At 37.3% G+C, this 13,864-nt stretch overlaps 1 protein-coding gene across 1 annotated transcript; it reads left to right on the top strand.

Moving 5' to 3' along the window:
* Positions 1-5,581: 5,581 nt before the first annotated feature.
* On the top strand, positions 5,582-6,652 carry LOC126471946 (uncharacterized). The gene is made up of 2 exons (XM_050099900.1): positions 5,582-6,080; positions 6,160-6,652. The coding sequence occupies exons 1-2, from the start codon at positions 5,873-5,875 to the stop codon at positions 6,285-6,287; spliced, it is 336 nt and encodes a 111-aa protein (XP_049955857.1). The 5' UTR covers positions 5,582-5,872; the 3' UTR covers positions 6,288-6,652.
* Positions 6,653-13,864: the final 7,212 nt, after the last annotated feature.

Genomic DNA, 13,864 nt, shown 5'->3' with positions numbered 1-13,864 from the left:
GGATTTGAGAACCTGCATAACATGGAGCAAATTAACCAGATCATCTCATCAGTTTTATCTATATATTAACATAGCACCAATACATATACACTGACTGGCAGTTTACTCAAACATACTTGCAAATTTATCTGGCTCTTGTCTGATAAATACATTGCCATAAGATCCCAGAAATTGTCTCTACAATGAAATAATTTATAATACTATCTCTCAATATTTTTCAACATATAAAGTGCTTTATATAAATATGGCATTTACAGTTATACATTTTTGTTGGACGTACCTGTGAAACCCTGGCCCCTGTGGCGGAACCAGTTTATATTATTGTGTGACTTTAATTACATATAAATAATATTTCAAGTAGATCAAAAAATATATAAAAAAGTTTCCTGTTGTCAGACTACAATTTGTTTGATATCAAAAATGATTATCCCAGCTAATATTTGTCATTCTGCTAAAGAAATCTCCATTTGACGTAGTGTAGAAATGTTTCTGCAAAGCCATGTGAATGGCACTAAATTGCAACTCATTTATCAGATTTTACACAAGTCTTACTTCGGATGGAAGCACTTTTCTCCAGCAAAAGGAACATTTAGTCACAAAAAACTACCCATGCACAACACTGACGTATGTCTCCTATTAAAATATTTCATGTAAATCGTCCGACATAATTAAGCTTCATACATGAGCATATAAGAAACTGATATTACATAAAGTGCTGTGAGCACTATTTTTAAAAATTCAATCTGAGTTGAATTCTGTCTTTTAAAGTAGATTTGGCACCACCAGTGCACATTTATTTCCATTCATTTATATCTAACAACATTTATGTTTGTTAAAATTCTCGATTCAAAACTGCCAAGGAGATATTTTTGTTAACATGGCGGCAGACAGACGATAGTCAATTTGTCTATTGTTATTCACGATTCCTTTTATATCAAGTTAATATATTCAGATAAAAGATTTTAAGCCTTTTGTTCTCTATTCTTTAGCATTTAAAATTATTCTCAGTGAATAATGTTTCATATTTTTTATACCAGCTACTAGTAAACTCCGCTATAAGTTACTAGTGCTAATGGCTGCGCTGCTAATTGTGGAGCTGAAAATTAACACTTAAAAACATTAATTAGATTGGATTACAATTAAAATAAATACAAATCCACGTCTAGACAATAGCGACTCTATTTTTCAAATAATAATTTACAATATAGTTAAAGGTTTTCTCTTTACACACCTCACACATCTTATGTCCAAACAGTTCATTGGTTAGCACAGGAAGAAAAACTGAACCACTATTATCACAAAAAAAGATTATAACTGTCGTTGTCTACGAATGTAGTTCTCTGATAATAGTTTTAATTTACACAGAAATTAAATTATTACAGAAATAATGAAATAATTATCGTCATTTTTACACGATACATTCTCTTTTATACGCAGTATCGCTAATATTTGTTGAAGTTTGTACACTTCGTTCATTTTAACATCTTGGGACTCGAACATAGTCTTGTGGATATTACATCCTTCTCACAACAATGTAGGAAAAGACAGATTGCTACTTACCATAAAGAAGATGGTTCAAGCTGCAGACAGGCACAATTAAAATACACTTACATAAAGCTTTCAGCCACAGCTTTCATCAGCAAAAGAGAAGCACACACTATTCAATCACACACGCAAGCACACCTCAAGCACATATGACGACCAACTCCAACTCCAACTCCAACATATCTGCAATTTAACGTGCCTTATTTATGGTAAGAAGCAATCTATCTTTTCCGACATTGTTTGATTTTGTCCTCCTTATATATAATTGTCTTTACATCTGTAGCATCAACAATAATGCTTTACAGCCGTTATTAAATCTCAAACTTGCAGAAATGTTTATAAAACAAAGAGAATAAGTATAACATTCAAGTTTCGCTGTTCCCGCAAATTGTAGACAAGCAGCGGTGTTCCAAAACCTGTGACTAGCCCAGTTTGATACTGAGAACATCACTACATCTACATGTGACACATCTTCCAAAAGACGAAACCCGAATTTCGAAACTAGTTTTTCGCTGTCGATGTTGTGGTCTGAAGTGGATTCGCTAGCCCAGTTATATATGGCTCCTGCAAAACAGCCATTACAGTTTGTGATTTATTCAGCACAATCAGTATTTCTCTTCAATTAGACGAGGCGTAACCAGCTTCAGTCTAATATTTCTACTTATTGTTCACTGTGTGAAAAGACCCTTCGTCCATATAAGCTGAGAATTATTAAAAACAAGACGAGACCTGACACCTCAAGCATAATTTAAAACCAGCTGCATATACAAGGGAACGAAAATGCGGAACTGGAAAACAGCAATTAGAAGCTGACTTCCAGACTCGATTTTGAAGTGTTTACATGACTACCCACAAGCGGTAGTGGGAAATCGGTTTACGAAATCCGGTTTTGGGAGCCCCATATAAACAGCGATCAACTATAATCCGTTCATCATAAGAATATACCTGATGTAAACAAACACAAACGCGATGGTTTGTCAGGTGACGTAGCACACGTACACTGGTGTTGTTACGCTCTTGGAAGTAGGTCCTACTTATGTATTACATATCTTAGTACTAAGTTACGTTAAATGAAACTTTAAGATATTCAAATGCATTAACATCCTTGAACGTTGCTCTTAAGCACGCTTTAGCTACGTAGTTTTCATTTCAAAAATCGTGTGCAGTCACAGCCTCTGCAGCGTTGTGCTCTCATTGTTGCTCTGTTAACGCGCAGTATGAAAATGGCTGAGGTTGCTTTCTATTCCATGGTGAAACACGCGGGTGGAACATGGTTAAAAAGTGCCGAGAAACAGGCCATTCTTAATGTTTTTCATAAATTTACGGAGATAATCGGCTCTGAAGTTTTACCAACATTGTGTATAATACAGTTGATACAAAAAGACCACACTGAACATGTAGTGGAGTCGGTAGCGTAATGGAATGTCAACCAATCGCGGTTGTTCAAGCATTGATTCAACTCTTCACAGTATCATTTTTTTTCTCGTTCAATGTGAAATACCTACATCTCGTAATTATAAAACTCATCATCATTTTTACGAATACTGCACGTATTCTTGTTTCTAATTACATATTGGACGCGAAATTCGTGTTTTCATTTAGATTACAAATTCTTAATCATCGATGTTTTGTGAAAGACTGCACATAAAAGTTGTTTAAATTAAGAAAACGTAACAATTTAATTTTTAATGCAAAAATGAAGAACCAAATTCTCTTTATTTGGACTATGTCCATCATTTTATACCACAGAGGTAGATGAGTATCGTAGAAACATGAAAAACAATCATTTTCACAGCATCGGGCACATCATACAAATGCTGCATTTTTACATTTGCTACTGTGCCATTACAACATGAACCCAACAGAACTGATCTGGAGCCAACTTAGGGATTTGACCAGAGAAGTAACATGACTGTAAAGCTGCCCCACGTACTGGAACAAACGCACCAGCTTTTTCACACATCACTGCCGAACGCTGTCGGGATATAGAACGGATCGTCATAAAAGAAGAAGAGAAACTGCTGCGCCTGGTTGGCTTCGTGGATTCTGTTGTTGATAAGCTCGTTGTCAACGTAGCAGGCGATACTTCCAGAACTGAAATGTACTTCTCGGATTCAGATAAGAAAGGAGACGACTGACAGTGGCTTCAATATTTAACTGTATGGTGAAATCCTTCACTACTCTCTTACGTTACATACAGCTTATGCAGAAAAATTACCCTGGGGTTAAGTGAGGAATTTCATCATTCTTCTAGTAGTCTAAGGAGCGTTTGTGGGAGATTTGCAGTGTACTGTTTCATTCCGCTTAAAAATTAAATGACATTCGATGCTGTATTGCTCCTCTGCTCGTCTCTTTTTACGTGTGAACTGCAGCTGGTCACGTCACTGCAGGCTAACTGAACCAGCTCACCGGCCAGTGCTGTCCAAGTTGAATGCTCCGGTAAAGCTGTTGTCCCGTATTATCGCTAAGTCGATGTGCGCGTAAAGCCCGGTCCACACGCAACGATCTGTCTGCGGAGTCATCGGCGCAGATGTCTGTACATGCAAAAGATCGCTGCACATGTGGTGTGTTCACACGACACAAACCCCAATTTACTACTCGCCCGCCATCTGCCGGTGTAGAACAGAAATATCAGTGGCAAGCGACTACGCTCCCTGTAAACGTCAAAAATTTAATTCAGTTGTTTTGAAATATAGAAATGGAGGAAGTTCTGTTGTGGTCTGTGTTCGCAACTTGTGTTGCATAAACATTCACACCAACCGCAGGAAACAGAGAAAGCGGTCAAAATGGTGTAGACAGTGGCTGCTAAAGCGAAAGCAGTTTTCTCACGTAAATTTACTGTGAGAGTTGCAGGGCGAACCTAACAACTGGCGAAATTATTTGCGGATGGATGTCGAAACTTATAATTATCTCTTAAAGCTTGTAACCCCTCATATTATGAGAAAAAATACTTGTATGAGAAGGGCAATTTCTCCTCATGAACGGCTGGCGGTAACATTAAGATTCCTAGCAACAGGAAGGAGCTACAAGGATTTGGAATTTCCAACTGGTAATATCGAAACAAGCGATGAGTGAAATAATACCCAACGCATGTTAAGCTATTTACGCTGTCCTGAAGGATGAGTTCATGAAGGCAAGTCAAGTAAATTATGTCTGTCAAGTTACAGATAATATTTTTGGTGTTATAGACGTGTTTGAAACACAGTAGGCCTATATTATTAGAGATTATATACCTACATGGCCAATGAGCTATGGTTTTCTTTGTTTCTGTGTAGGCGTTTTCAGTTATCGCTACTGTGTAGAAGCGACCTGTTACAAACTTTTGTTCCAGGATACAAAACTCCTACACCAGATCTTCTAGATTTCTTAACTTTGGATAACTCTTTTCGGTAAACAGTTCGCAACGATTTTTTTTATTACTGTTTCTCTGTTTGCCGCAATTTTTCAATTAGAGCATTGTATGCTGCTGTCTTTCTGTCTCGGTCACTATATTCTTTACTTTTAATCTTCCACAAACATGGGTGGTTTCTATATATTTCAATGAATTCACTTACAAACTCTCGAGAACACTGACGAGTATCAACCATTTTAATGCCCTGTGCGCACAAACACTAGACTGAGAAACCAGCTGTTTCGCGCCAGATTTGCGGCGATCTCCTGTCCACACGCTCCAACTTGTCTGCGCAGATGTGGTTTGAACCCACAGATTTGAGAGGTTTCGCTCTCACCCCCAACTCCAAGTTCCAGGTTTGCACACACCTCAGGTTGGTGCAAATCTTTTGTCCACACGTAACGATCTGTCTGCGCAGATGTGTTGTGCGCAGACAGATCGTTGCGTGTGGACGGGCCTTAACGTACAGCACAAAACGTACCCTTATTATCGTACAGTATTGACAGTACTCGAGACAGCCTGGATGCAGTCCCACGTGAAACGGAAATCCAATGAGGTTCCAGCAAACGCGGAAGAATACGTAGTGCAATGTTTGCATCTGCTTTATTCTTATGATGAAAGGACTATAGCTTATGCTCACTCCGTAGATACACATACTTTATGTTGTTTGCACTCGCAATATCGATATTTCGTAAATGTCTGTGATTATTTGTCGTCGTCCTCAGATGTAACTGCTGACCGGTTTGTGAATTGGAAAGAAAGCAGCGGTGTAAGATGATTGAATGAGCGGTTAATTATAATCTTTCCTTTTTCAAAGTAAAATACAACTTAAATATGCACCAGTTGTGGATGCAAGCAAAATCTTAGTTATGTTTTGCTACAGAACTCCAAATTCACATATATTTTAGTCTACACGGTCTGCGCGTAGACTGCACTATGCAGTTCAAGTGGCTTAGACGTTTTGTGCGTAGACGGACCCGTCCAATTCCTGCGCAAACAGCTACAGATTGGAAGAAGAGATTATCCATTGCGTACATGTTAATAGCTTGGAATGCCTTCGGATTTGTTTGTTATATGATGTACACTGGTCGCACGGACTGGGCAAAGTATTATGGTTACAAAACATCGGATGATCCTACGCCAGGTATGCTGGCAGTGTAATATAGACGCAATTGTGTTCATTAAACAATGCGCAGTTTATCGTTATTTGTCCATTGTTCTAGGTGTATACTGGGCCCGATCATTAAGCAAAGGAGAAACAAAGATCGTCAGGCTCTCTGGCTTTCATAAAACAGGTGAAGAAACATTCAAAAGGGAGACAGAAACCACCGAAGATGCCCCATCACCTTGATTACTGTTGACTATGTGCATCAGCCTTCAGCGAGTTAAAATGTTAGTATTGTATAGGTATCATTGCGCAGGGAAAGTTGATTGAAATAAAGTTTGTAGTTAACGGCAGTCGCATATGTTTGTCATATAGGTCATTCAGTACTGTTGTCATTAGGAGCACCAGAATTGTGGAAGACAATTCGCCGATCCTGCCGTGAGAGAGAGGTGATTTTAACCCACAGTTGCCCAGTTTATTACCGTGGTTTCAGTTCTATATTTTGGCGAGCTCCGCAAATCAAACATGTAACTGGTGTTGCATTCAGAAGTTACCAGATAACATGTACAGCATATTTTTGTAATTGGTAATAAAATATAGCTATCTTTTAATGCCAAGTAATACTAATTTCGTTCATGTAACACACTACAATTTTTTGTATGATGGGGAAACATTTGGTGGAAATACTCCAGAGTACACATATTTGGTTTATACAGGTAACCGACTGCCTTATAAATGGTGTCATGAGCTAATGTTTTGCTGACTTTCCCACAAGAAGTGTTGGAAATGCAAGTTACTGTCACTGCTCAATATCAGTAATGCAATATTCCAAGAGTTATGTCGGAGATGGAGTGCCACTGAGCCAAAGGGAGTGCCATAAAATTATACATGAATTTATTTAAATATTGCGTGATTTCAGCTTTGAGAAGCTGACTCATTTGCTGCATTCAAAATATTGTCATTAGAACCTTTTTTTTATGAGTGAGGGAAGTGAATAGCCTGTGACATAAGATCATATGTAAGTGATGCATTGTTTCTACGAGGAAAGATTACAAAGCAACAAGCAGTTTGCAAAATGAAGACAGGATCAGTCGTTTGCAAGAAACTTTAGACTTTTGGAGATTTATTTCCTGTGAGTTATGGTATTATTAAGAGCTAACTTGCTTAGTGTGTCTTAAATACTATTAATCATTAAGATGCAAAATCAGGAGTCATGGGACACTTCTTAAATGCTCAGCTCATAGGAAATAATAGAGAATTAGAAATACAAAACAGTTACAGATATAATCAAAATGTATGAAAACAAAACTACTGTCTGTAGAATCTCAGTTCCGAAAAGCAACTTGCAATAATTTTCATCAAAAGATGGTCTCATAAATAACATTTAGTTTGAAATCATGAAGTAAAAGCAAATGGAAATATATACTGATTAGCTGTGCATATGGTGGCCTTATTTTGAAATAAAAATATAGAATGGACACATGTTGATAGCTACAAGTTGTATTAGTGGTGGCATAGTGGAAAATTCGTATAAGTTGTTACACAGGGTGACTCAGAACTGCTATTCTGTTTTGAACAGGTCTTTGTTGTTAGACAAATAAATAAATGAGTGAATCAGCTTGGATATGCAAATAAGCATTTCAGCTCAACCACATAAAGAAGCTAGAAGTACTGCCATCTACAGTCTCTATGTAGGGAACGATCTCTCATTCAGAAATTTAAATTTTGTTGTGTGTGAGGAGATTGTGTTGTTTCTCATTTAAGGAGAAATGCCTTCCAGCACTTACTGACATTCAATAGCGGTAGAATTGTGACCTATTGAGACTCTGGTTTTATTATTCCACGATCTTGCTTGCATTAGTCAGAATCCTACCAATTTTGTGTGAATATGGAACTGATTGTTTCATGAGGGCCATACTCAACACTATGCAAGGTATCAAAGGCCCCACACAAGTAACCTCCAAAGAACAGGTGTAATAGTCAATTATTACAGTAAGTAAAATTTCGTTATTTAGTGTCTGTTGTGGTTTTTCAATTTTAATGAGCAGCAGTCTGCTTTAAACATCCTCAAACAATAGTGAAAGGTATTTACAGAAATGAGTACATGATGATTGCTCTTATTTTTAGAGACAGATGGCAAGTTTTGATTGAACTTGGATATGATATTAATGTCCTGCTTTGGCATATTTTTATAACATTCCCAATAAGGGTAGAAGGGCATACCATAGTGACAGTTCTTAACATCCGAGATTCAACAATCTTCATCAAATTCAGGAATGCGCTTGACGATCATGTGGGGAATTGGACGCCATGGACAGATGTAGAAGTAACTTAAGGCATGCTCTATGTGATTGTGCTGAGACCTTTGCGGTTCACGTAGTGTATTAATGAACCGTCACACAATATTATTTATAAGTTGAGATTTTTTGCAGATGAAGTACTGTCTAAATGAAATGCATTTGGAGAAATATTCAGTCATATGTAGTTAAGATTTCAGAGTGGCGCAAAGATCAGGAAATTGTTTTATATATTTAGAATTGTAATCTACTATACATTATAAAAAATGTATCCCATGATTACAGTAATGATGATCACAATTGGAATTAAACTCTGATGAGTGTAAATCTGTAGAGTTACGAACTGGAATGACCACACTGGCTCAACTGCAGGTAAAGCAGATTGTCAGACTTTGGTTCATTGATAGGATAAAGAGAAAATGTCATCAATCTACATAGGAGAGAACATACAAAACACTTCTGCAAGCCATCCTAGAATATTGTTCAAGTAAATGTGTTCCAAACTAATTAGAACTAAAAGGGGATATTGAATGTATACAAAGAAAAGCAGCAGAATTGGTCCCAGAGTTGTTGCTCAATGGAAAAGTGCCACTGAAATGCTGAAAAACCCGAACTGGTATACACTTGAAGGTGGATGTCAGCTATTCTGTGGAAGCCTACTTACAAAGTTTCAAGAATCAATATTAAGCGAGGCATATACTACAGCTTCTTAAATATTGGTTCTGTAGGGACTGCGATTATAATATTAAACCAAGTCCATACGCAAACCAAATGGAAAGAAACCCTAACATGGACTTAGAACGGAAATGACTTCTGCTGTGCATTTCACAATAATTTGCAGATTATGGTTGTAGATGGAGAATATGCACCAGGGAAATAAACTGTTGGTTGCAATATTTCACATGTTCATTAATTTAGTCACAGAGTAAAAGTGGCATCCTGTAATATGACAGTAATGGTCTCTTTTTTTTTTTTTTTTTTTTTTTTTTAATCTTTATACAACATAGATATTTTATGCTTGTAGCTATGTTGTCAATAAAATCTTAAGCCTATTTTATAGATAACTTCCAACAATCTTGCTGTTGGGGGATTAAATTGTAGTGCTTTTCTTGAATTTTGTATTATAATTGGTAATGACAATATTCCGAAATACTTCAGTATCCAGTAGTAACATTACTTTTCATATATTGATGGAAATATCAACATAATTCACACCTAAATGTCCCATCACAACATTGATAAAGCATAGTTTGTCATGTTACAGGTGCAACTTTGACATTATTTTCCATAACAGTATATGAATCTTGTTTATTAGACACCATCAATGAAGTTTAATCCAGAAAAGCCTGATTCTCTTACATTGATTTTCAGAGCAGCCTTATTTATTATAATTGATTACAATAGTGTGGTGGTGTCAGTGGCAGTTTTAACAAAAAAAAAAAATGGTTCAAATTGCTCTGAGCACTATGGGACTTAACATCTGTGGTCATCAGTCCCCTAGAACTTAGAACTACTTAAACCTAACTAACCTAAGGACATCACACACATCCATGCCTGAGGCACGATTCGAACCTGCGACCGTAGCAGTCCCGCGGTTCCGGACGGAGCGCCTAGAACCGCTAGACCATCGCGGCCGGCGCAGTTTTAACAGTTAACCTTTCAGGTTGCTTGTAACAGGCCATTCTTCTGGAATGGCTGTCAGAACTGTCACTATATTCTGGGAAAAAGCAAAAGATTCACAAGTTTTACTTGGTGTGAAATATTACAAAATTGGAAACATGAAGGGGCAAATCATATTCGTGCATTTTGTAACTTTTCTGCTGCACATTCTGCAAGGTAGTTCTCTCTCTCTCTCTCTCTCTCTCTCTCTCTCTCTCTCTCTCTCTCCCCCCCCCCCCCCCCCCCCCTCCCTCACCCTCTCTTTTTTTGTGTCCATTGGCAAATCAGCAATGTAGTATCCTTTACCATTGTATCAGGACTCACATTTTGTTGACTGAGAAGGTCTCACTTTGCATGTGGCAATCCTTTTGTTGGTCTCAAGAATAGGCACTGCTACTCTATGGTGAAACATGTGGCAATCTATCTTAACATTCATTGCTTCTGTACAGAAGCTGGGCATTTTGAACAGATACGTCAGTTAGATGAGCTGTTACAGAAAAATGCCATTTTTGCCTCATACATTAGGGATATTTTTTGAGGTACTGACACCCCCAATTTCTGTTCCCTGTAAAAAAAAAAAAAAAAAAAAAAATTATCAGAGAGGCAAAACTTGATTGTAGTTGGTGGCAATCATAACATTGTTATTATCCTGCCATCGGGCGATCGAAATACCTGAAACAATGGAAAAAATCAGCTTGAGTGTCATACATATATACCAGTACTTCATTGTAAAGTAATTTTCTGATCACCAGTATTATTACCTGCCATTTTGTCTACGAAGGATTCATGTGCCCCTCTCTTTTCCTTCTTGATTTTTTCAGGTTCAGTTTGTATGCAGCTCTTCAGAATTTGATTTTGACAAATGGTACTGTACCTGATGCAGCAATACGTCTTTTCTTCAGACCTTGTAAAATTTCAGTACTAGAAAACAGATTATCAAAGAAGAGTTGATGTGGTGTATCACATAGCAGTTGGTCGGCATACGTTATTACGACTCTGCATCCTAAGCCCTTGACAGCATATTTTTCATTGCAAGCTCCAGCTCCTTGGTAAGGTTCCAGTCATACAGAGTGATCATCGCCAGTTCCTCCACAGCAGAATTTGTACCCATACCAAATAGGCTTTCCTTTGATTAATTGTTTGCATCTATGCCTGCCAAAATAGGAAACCGTACTCGTCTATAGAATGATGTTGGTGTGGAGCAAAATTTTTGAAATTGCCATTTAGCATACTTAGTTGCTGATTTTGCAAAAATCTATCAGCAACTAAGTATGCTAAATGGCAATTTAGCTTGTGGTGAATGCTATACCAAGAGACACATTTTATTTCATTATGAAAAACTTGCATATCTGTATCAATGGTCAATTAAATAAATCTTGAGATGAAATAAAATATGTCTCTTGGTACAGCATTCGCCATAAGCACATTGTGACTATCATTTTCTGCTTAACGTTTTCCTCCTTGGAACCACTGTAACCACGCAAAATAAGAATGCTTGTAAACACAGTTATTTCATTTCCAATGCAGTCACCTAACCTGTTTCTTTTGACAGCATTCTAATTGCTGTATATAACAGCCATACTAATTATTCCTTCATCACAACAGTTGGTGACATAATCTTATGGACTTTTTGCTGGATTTTCTGGGACTGTACGCACAAAGGGCCATCCTTTTTTGTCCACTCATACTGAACTTCCCAGACATTGAGTTGCCGAGTGTGATGATGCCTGATTTTTCTTTGACGATTCAAATGGCCTGGAACAATAATACTTGAAGATGGTAATTTTCCATTCTTATCTTTGTAGTTAGTTATGGCTGCAATACTTGTATCCGAGTTCATTATGAAAACACTAGAATTCTGTTGGTTCACTGATCTGTTAGGTCATCAGTTGCATTATTGGGTGAGAAAAGTGTCACATCTAGCTCATTTCCTGGCACATCATCAGTACTGTTCAATATTTTGCTCAGGTCATGCAACATAATTCATTTCCTGTCAGCAAATAAAGTTATGTCTAATATCCTTCTGGAAGGATGACAAGAAAGATGTCACTACTATTTCTGCCACACATGCACTTCATAAATAGTTGTAGATAACAAAGATGTAACCTTTCTACTGCTACATGTACAGTTAACTTTAAATACTTATTAAAATCATGGAAGGTAAACTTCCTCATCAACAATTATGTCTGTCAACTCATCCAGCACAGTCTATAATAACAAAACAGAGATAGAAATTATACATATCTCAACTATGTATATTTATATCGTATTTATAAATTATAGAGTGCAGCAATCAGTCGTCCTTTTTAGGTTTTATTATGGAAATCCAGATTTCGGCTAGTAGCTAGCCATTCTCAATGCACAATTTTTTATTCTCAGACCATGTAAGTCCCTGTTGTTCAGGAATCAGTCACAGTTCTTTGAATACTACATAGTAGTTGCTACTAGCCGAAATCTGGATTTGCATAACAAAATCTAAAAAGAACGACTGATTGCTGCACTCTATATTATAAGTCACATACAGTCGCTGAGTGCATCCACTTTCCGAATGGAAGGTAACCTGGTGTATATCATATTTTATTGTTGAAAAAAAAAATTGGTGAGAAAATTAATAACATGGGTTTAGACAAGACAAGAGACTTTTATTTTAAGAGCATGTTTAATTCTTCAGAAGGGAGGTCAGGTTCATCTGGGTTAACAGAGGTACTGCTGTTTTTTGACATACATGTAACGTCATAAGTACCATAATATGCTGTTAATATTGTCATAATGCTTTGCAAATTTAAATGGGTATGCCTGGAGAGATGATGATGATCTTCTTTTTGAGGCACACTGTTTAGAAAATTTAGAAAACAAGCATTCAAAGCTGACTGCAGAACAGTTCTACCACAGCCAACGTACATTATGCACAAGGACAATGAAGATAAGAAAGAGAAATTAGGGCTCCTGATTGAGGCATTTAGATAGTTTTTCCCTCACTCTATTTGCGAGTGGAACAGTAAAGGAAATGACTTGTAGTGGTACAGTGCTTTGCAGATTATGTATGTAGGCGTAGATAACAGCATGCCTGTATTGTTGGAGTAACAGAATGCAGGGTAGCAATAACAACTATCTACAGAATTAAAAAGGTATTCACTGTGGAAGCTCCCTGTATGGTCTCTTTCAGATTTCACTCTCTCTCTCTCTCTCTCTCTCTCTCTCTCTCTCTCTCTCTCTCTCACTCACTCACTCACTCACTCACTCACACTGTAAATGTTGATTTATTCTACATCCCTGTTCTCCTTGATTTACTGATCACAGTGGTTTACAGAATTATAGGAAACAATTTACAAGCATTTCCTCTGCAAGAAAAGCATTGGCACAGTATATCACTGTAGACTGTTACAGTACCTTTATTAGATAAACCAATAATGTGACACTGAGAGGCTTCTTCTTCAGGAACTGATCTCTGGCAGCCTTCCTCAGCATTTGTTTTCAGGTCTGGCTATGAAATGCATCTATGAGGAACACAGATTCTTTCCTTGTGTCGGAAAGTCTGGGTTGTGTCTTAGCTCCAAGAGACAGTCAATACTGCACTCCGATTGTTATGCAAATTGTTGCCCTCAGTCAATCTTACAAGTAGCTTTATGTATGTTTGGAAATTTTAACTCCTCAAAATATCTGACATGTGTTCTAACCAAGAACTGAAAGTCCACCTTACTTAACTCAGTAGCTGAGAAGGTTATTTGCTCCCCAGAAAGCAGGTTAACTCTTGATTTGGGATTAACTGTATTATGTCATTTCAGAAAAGTTACAGTCAGCCACAGGTCCTAATTATGAACAGTTTCATTAAATAAAACATTACTTAACACCCAGCTCAGTAAAAAA

This window comes from Schistocerca serialis, chromosome 1, assembly GCF_023864345.2.
Source record: "Schistocerca serialis cubense isolate TAMUIC-IGC-003099 chromosome 1, iqSchSeri2.2, whole genome shotgun sequence".
Taxonomy (NCBI): domain Eukaryota; kingdom Metazoa; phylum Arthropoda; class Insecta; order Orthoptera; family Acrididae; genus Schistocerca; species Schistocerca serialis.
This window is presented reverse-complemented; position numbering and strand designations above follow the sequence as displayed.